The sequence below is a fragment of the Mastigoproctus giganteus genome, chromosome 7 (genome assembly GCF_048544385.1).
Source record: "Mastigoproctus giganteus isolate SK-2022 chromosome 7, ASM4854438v1, whole genome shotgun sequence".
Lineage (NCBI taxonomy): Eukaryota > Metazoa > Arthropoda > Arachnida > Uropygi > Thelyphonidae > Mastigoproctus > Mastigoproctus giganteus.
This window is the reverse complement of record NC_143581.1, coordinates 29,080,220-29,087,868: the sequence shown is the minus strand read 5'-3', so window position 1 is coordinate 29,087,868 and position 7,649 is coordinate 29,080,220. Positions and strand designations below refer to the sequence as shown.

Below are 7,649 nucleotides of genomic sequence, written 5' to 3'. Positions count from 1 at the left end.
GATTATTAGCACTTCTGTGTAGCCCAATTGTTTTCTGTTGACAAAATAATGATGTGACTAAGACATTTATTTACATTTATAAGACTTGAAATACTTGGTAAATTCACTTTTGTATTCCTAGCCAGGTATCATATAACAAGATGAAGATATAAATACAATTTGAAAAACTTTTAACAATGGGCAGCTTTTTTCTTTTCCACGTGTTCTTTGGGAAAATTATATTTTCTAAACTAAGTGCACACATTGCTAATGAAAATTATGTCAAAAGTGTTTTTACCAATTGAACAATCAGTTTAAATTCCTAAGATGACTATAACTTCATGCCATTCAATCTTATTCTATAACAAACTTACAAAATGTATAAGAGAAACAACATAATTTTATGCAAGAATATGTTTCAAAAAAAGGGTAAAGGGAATTTAAAGACAATTATTCTGATATGTAGAAATTTATGTTTATACTATTAGAGAATATATTAAATGTTGAGATTTAGGCTGTTTAACTGCATGGTTTATAAATTTACAGCCCTTCTGATTTCAAAATTATAAATTTTAAAACTTTTAGAATTCAGTTACTAAAGTTTATGTGAGGAATGGAAAAAATTATGACAGATGAGCATGTTCTGTAGGTTAAGCATTTGATACACAAATGCCATGAGGTACCAAATTTCAAGTGTGTTATAATGCAAATATATATAATATATACAATATTTTATCTTAAGAAAAGGGCTAATTACCACAGATTTTCTCCATATTTAAGGAGAAGAAATAACTTAATTACCCTGTTCACATAAAACATTATCAACAGCTTCTTCACTCACTGCAATCTCTTCTTCTTCTGCTGTAAAGGACTTTTAACACCAGGGACTGCATCATGATAACTAGCATGAGGTGAGTGATAAACACAAACACACACACACTTGGAACTAGTAGGTGCTGTGCTGTCAAATACTTCTGCTATAAAGTCTTAGATAAAACAGTCCAGCTGTAAGATATCTTCCCTATCACACTGGAAACCAACACAGAAAAGAGAAGTGATGCAAATGTCCTGCTGCTCCCTTTTCACTGCCTCTGTCAAGATTTAGTTAACATGGCATGCACAATATTCATCAGCTGCCTTCAACCTTATCCAGTGGAAGTGTCTCTTGGATAAGCTGAAAATTTAAAAATGAAATATTGTAATACACACGATTTCAAATCCACTTGAAGCAGTACACAGCTAAACAGCCAAATTATCAGGTGCCACAGAAGCCTATGGCAGATAAAAACTAGTCTGTAATCAAGTCACAGAGTCTTGTAATTTGCCTTAAGCAAGCAAAGGCAAATTACAAGAAATCTTTGGCAAAGGATGCAACAAAAAACAGATATGGGAAGTGTCTTTTTTTTTTTTTTTTGTTTTCTTGATTCTTTCTTGCATCATTTGCCACTGCTAAGGCTAAATCTGGTGATATCCTTAACTCTAAGATAACATCAATAAATAAATAAAATTTCTGCTTATACTCCAGGATGACTACAAAAGGTCATAACATTTAGAAATCTATATATTGACAAAAATTTATAAAATCAAAAAATAACTTGTGACATTTATAATGTGGCTAAGCACAAATATTTTTTTATTAATTTTTTCCTGACTGGTCAAAGGTACCTGTTGCACTGCAAAAATAAAATATCATATTTTGAAAGTCATTAACCCCTGAGCAGTTCTGCAAAATGTTTGAAATGCTCCAATGATTTTTGAAATTTTACTCCCAAAATGTGTACCACCCAACAAGGCTGTCCCTTTTAGTAATTTTTAGAGAAATTAAGGAGGCATATGGTGATATTCATAGTTGATCATTTTTATAATTACTGTAATAGTAATAGTGGCATGTGATGCAAGAAAGCAAGCATATGAGCTTATGTAGCATCAGCCAAAAAAAAAAAAATTCACACAACCATTCCCTCTAAATGTTTGTCCAGTTTCTCCTTAAATTTATTTAACCTATCAACTTCCAAAACAACAGATAAGTTTGTTCCAGCAATTAACCACCCGCTGGCTAAAGGCAAATTTCTGCACATCTATTTTCTACAGCTGTCTTTCCTCAATTTGAATTTATGCCCCTTAGGTTCGTAATCTGAACAAGTGGAAGAATCCCATCAGAATTCAGCGTGCTCAACCCATTCAAGGCCTTATACATCTCAATCAGATTACCTCGCAGGTGCCTAGCCTCCAGCCGCTGCAATTTGCAGAAGTTAAGCCTCTCTTGGTAAGAGGATCCCTTCATTCCCCTCACCAATCTTGTTGCCCTTCTCTGTACATGCTCAAGCAAATCTACATCCTTCCTAAAATGAGGCCTCCAGACCTGTATGCAGTACTCAAGGTGTGGCCTGACCATTGCCTTATACAGAGGGACAATTACCTCCTTTTCCCTGCTAGTAGCAAAATTCCTATATATCATTGACAAAACCCCATGACCTGCTCTTGCAGCCTGTCTGCATTGTTCAGAAAACTTCATATCTGACGGCACAATTACTCCCAGGTCTTTTTCATTTTCTACCACCCTAAGTGTAGTACCACACAGTTGGTACGTTCCTCTGGGGTTACTTCTACCCATATGCAGTACTTTGCATTTGTCAATGTTAAACTTCAGTTGCCACTTTTCAGCCCATCTTCCCAACTTTTCTAGATCCTGCTGCAGTAGCACACTGGCCATTATTGTCATTAACAACCCTGCCAACCTTTGTATCATCTGCAAACTTCGATACTAAGCCTGATATACCTTCATCAATATCATTGATAAATATACAAAACAACATTGGACCCAACTCCGAACCCTGTGGGACTCCACTAATAACATTAGTCCATGAAGAGCAGCGCCCATTGATTACCAACCTGTCTTCTCCCACCTTTTATCCATTTTAGCAACTTACTCTTAATACCATGCTGCTCCATGTGCAACAGTGTCAAACGCAGTAATGGCAGTAAGAAGGGAAAAAAAATCAATAAAAACTGTCCAGTTGCTGCTGTTATACCTTTCTGAAAATGAAAATTGAGTGTTTTCAGTTAAGTAGGAAAAAATATTGAAATATTTTATTTTTTCAGAACTTAGAGATGGCTTGTCTAGAAAAAAATTTTTCAAGAAAGTTTTCCATTTACTGCTGCATATACAATTTTCTAAAAATGGAGGGCAGCAATTAATGAAAATGACCAGAGAGCAAAAACTATTCTCCCACGGCCAATGATCAGTCTTCCTTCAAACTTCAACCCATACAGATATGACACTTTTCCATGTATAATTATCAGTTCATAAAGTGCACATGTAAGCATGCAGTAATTACCACCATAGATGGCTCAAAGCACAACTCTTATTTCAGTAGAATGATTCATTCACAATATTTTCAATATGAACTGGAAGAAATGCTCTGCCAGCTTAAACCACCAGTAGTGCTGTTGTGAACAACTTTTGATTTATTATGTTGAACAAAATAAAAAAATATTCAAGTATACAAGGCGAAATTAAAAAAAAGTTCAGTGGATTAACTAATATTTGGAAAATGGTTATGCTTACTGGCTATTCAGATGGTTCTCTTTTGATGTAGTCTCCTTTACATCGTATACATCAATTCTGAGTCTTCTGCAACATCTGGAAGCATCTCAAGAGGCTTCTTTTGGAATTGCTAATAGTTCCTGTGTCGCATTCTGAATAATTTCCTTGGCCATTGCAAATATGTGACCTTCCAAGGGGCTTTAAGCTTGAGAAGCAAAAAAAATCACAGGAAGCTAATCTGGTGAGCACAGAGAATGGGGGACTTCAGTGATGGAACGGTTTGCAAGAAATTCTTGAATATAAAGTGCTGAACTATAGGAATGTTGTCACGATGCAAGCACCAGCTCCCTGTAGTCCACTTTTCCTCCAAACAGAATCATGGTAGAAATGCAATGTTTTGTAGTATTCCTGGTTCACTTTGATCATGAGACAAATTCATAATGAACAATGCCTTATGAGTCAAAAAATATGACAAGTATACCTTCAAATTTCATCGAGATTGTTTTACTTTTTTTTGCACTGGAGAAGATAGAGTCTTCCACTGAAAGAAATGGGCCTTTGTTCCCAAGTCATAGCCATGCATTCCCGATCTATAACCAGTAATGAAAGGAGAAACAAAGTGTGGGTCAGCAGCATGTTGATGCAGATAATGGCATGCAAAACCTCACTGTTCTCTGTGTTCATCAGTGAGTATGCAAAGCAAAAGACTGGCTGAAACATGTTATATTCCCAAATAGTGTTAAAACTGATCAACATGACTCATAAGAAACATCAATTTTACTAGAAACTTTATGGATCAATCACTCCTGTTAGGATGACAAATGTGCATGATTGAATCATTGGTTTTGAAGTTGAAATGGGGGGGGGCACAGTGATGATGATCATCAATGGACAAGCAGCCCTCTTTAAACTTTGTGAACCACTGAAAAGACTTTTGAATAACACAACATTTTCTCTGAAAGCTGTTTTTAATATTTTATGGGATTCTGTTGCACTTTTTCCTAATTTGAAAAAAAATTTTGATCCAAACTCACTGCACAGTAAAATCACTCATTTTAAAATGTGACAAACACATTCTATTCAAAGTGCACTAATACATACTGACTGCATATAAATGGGTCATTTGTGCATTACTATGCCTAGGTGAGGTACTAAACATGTGATAAATCACAACTAACTATGACTCTGCAATTTCAAGATACAAAGTCAGTCCCCAAAACCATTTGAATACACCTTGTATTATTGTAAAAATTAAAAGTGTTTTTATTTTAGAAGATTTTTTTTTTTTTTTATGTGAACCCCAAACCCGAGAGGTATTAGAACCTATAGTACTTAGTACCATGCTTGGGTTGGAGGTTGAGAAGACGAAAGAAGATATTTGTTGATATTGGACTTGAACTTCTGTAGATTGTAATTTTCAGGAAATACGTATGAAGGAAGGTTGTTCCAGAAAACGGCAGTTGAATGAATAAATGAGGAAGATGAAAAGTTGGTTCTGTGGGTTTGAAGTTGGACAGTAAATGGATGTTGACTGGTGGCAGCACGTGTTCGGACTGGTTTGAAAGAGAGAGTGGGAATAATAGAAGCCAATTCAGAAGAACAGTGCCCATGGAAGTATCTGTAGAAGAGGCATGCAGCAGAAACAGTACGTCTATGTGAAAGCGAGTGGAGAGACTCTGTTAGAGATGAATCATTAATTAACCTAACTGCCCTCTTCTGAATGGAATCAAGAAGCCTGAGAGAGGTTTTGGGGGCACCACCCCAGATGTGGGAACAATATTCCATGGCAGGGCGGATTTGCGATTTATACAGAGTGAGCAGCTGTTTGGAAGAAAAGTAACGCCGAGAGCGAAAGAGAAAACCAAGTTTTTTAGATGCAGAGGAAGCAATATTTGTAATGTGCTTGTGCCAAGAGAGATTAGAAGTCAGGGTAATCCCCAAAAGAGATATATCATTTTGCCTAGAAATTGGAGTGTCACTAAAGATAAGCATAGGAGCAGAAGAATCCTTTTTGCGAGATATAAGACAAGACTGAGTTTTAGAAGGGTTGAAATCAACTAAGTTGTCTTTGCCCCACTGGAGAATTACCTGAAGATCGGCATTTAAGGAATTGGTAGCAGATTTTCGAGAAGTTGAAGCTGATTGAGCAGGACAAGGTTTCTCAAAATGGAAAGTTGAATGCAATGTGCTATCATCGGCAAAACTATGGATAGGATTTCCAGTCAATGGAAGAAGGTCATTGATATACAAGAGGAAAAGAGTGGGGGAAAGACCTGAACCTTGGGGGACACCGGCATTAGTGGAGAAGTTAGAAGACAGAGAGCCATCTACCATCACCCTCAGTGAGCGATCAGAGAGAAAACTGGATAACCAATTACTAAAAATAGTTGGCAAACCATAAGATGGAAGCTTGTTTAGAAGACCTTTATGCCAAACATGATCAAAAGCCTTTGAGGTGTCAAGAGCAACTACTTGTGTTTCACCGAACCTTTCCATTGAATTAGTCCATAAATGGGTAACATAAGCCAGATCAAGATATTAGGCCCTTAAAGAAGGAATAAGAAAATTACAACAAAAGTAGTCTGTTTGAATATAAGTAAGAAAAGCTATTTTGTTCTAAACTAAATCAATAAACATGTTTAATTATTTAACCTAGGTCACATAGCACATATACAGTCCATGATTCCAAATATAACATACACACTGTACATAATAAATCAATCTCTCTCTCTCTCTCTCACTCACAATTTAAAATGGAATCATATGAACAAACAAATAGAAGGCAATCACAAAGACTATCAAACTGGCATATGCATAGCAGCCAAATGTTCCACGACAACTCATGAAATCACAAAATTTTGTATAAAAATAAATCAAAAAATAAGGCTACTTCATGCAAGGAGCACAGGGTATACTGATTAAAGTCTTGTCACTTTTTTGATGATGGGAAAAGTATAAGTGAATGGGGAATTTTTTTTTATTTGCAGATGCAGGAAAAAACCCCTCTTTCTTTCATCATTAGCCATTCCAAGACTGTTAAAGCAACACTGTGAATTATTCAAAATTATCTAATTCCCATGCTACCAGAAATTTAGCATGTTTTATTGATGGGAATTTCAGCATAAAAATGATTAGTATAAAAAGGAAATATTATTACATCAGTAAACACATTATTAGAAATGTTAGTAAAAAGACAAGGAATAGGACTTACAACTGGTGCTGGTTTTCATACATTTATATCATGCAGGTTTCATGCAAATGACACTAATATTTTTAGCTCCTTCTTCAGATGCAGAGCAACAAACCTGCATCAATCTCTGACTGTATTCATCTTCAGATTCTCGCCGGTCCCTTTCTGGGACATCCTTTTGTGCCCGCCGCAGCACCAGTTGCAAGTCTTGATTATCCAAGATAAGCAGAGGATCTATTTGCTTTCGATTGATTATGCTGACCAAGTACTCGATGTAGTGGGCCCTATCAAATAAATAAAGACAGACAATAAAATTCACCTTCTCAAGTCTTGTTTGATATTTCTCATCAGATTCTCGATACTGTCTACGTGGCAAACGGATGCTAGCCCTTTTTAGTACCAGCTCCAAGTCATCAACACTGAAGATTGGTAATGGATCTATCTTGTTTATATTAACCAAGTGGCCAAGGTATTCTACATAGTGGATTCTGAAAGGACAGTGAACATATGTGCATTGAAGAAATCTATTATTTGATGATGTGTCTGTAGGAAACAGGATTCCCTGCTATTTATAAAACTATAAATAATATAAATTACATATTTAAAGTATCCAGTGGTAAAGAATGCTCATATAAAATATAGATATAATGCACATATAAATATTTTTAAATGATACAGGGTTTCAGAGGACTTCTAATTATTTAGAAGTCAAGCATAGTTACACACCAGGAAAATTTTATTTAATAAACAATTACACATTTAAGTGTGGGTGTGCGTGTATGTATATATGTATGTAAAAATATATACAGCAGGCCCCCGTTATAACGCGGTTCGCTATACGCTGATTCGCTATAACGCTGTTCTTATATTATAACCCGTATCTGACTATAACGCTGTCACAGATCACTATAACGCTCTTTTACAGATTACATT

General features: G+C 35.7%; 1 protein-coding gene across 4 annotated transcripts in view; it reads right to left on the bottom strand.

The window, feature by feature from the left end:
- Window positions 1-498: 498 nt before the first annotated feature.
- The window catches only part of LUBEL (Linear Ubiquitin E3 ligase), a 215,769-nt gene continuing 208,618 nt past the window's right edge, over window positions 499-7,649 (bottom strand). For 3 of the 4 annotated variants that reach the window (XM_090377589.1, XM_090377588.1, XM_090377591.1), the window contains 2 exons: window positions 6,832-7,000; window positions 499-1,153 (listed from right to left, as the gene is read on the bottom strand). In XM_090377589.1, the coding sequence (XP_090233715.1) occupies window positions 1,109-1,153; window positions 6,832-7,000 (214 nt within the window). In that variant the 3' untranslated portion in view covers window positions 499-1,108. Of the gene's footprint in view, window positions 1,154-6,831; window positions 7,001-7,035; window positions 7,205-7,649 lie in introns of all 4 variants that reach the window. The other variant, XM_090377590.1, reaches the window with a different exon arrangement.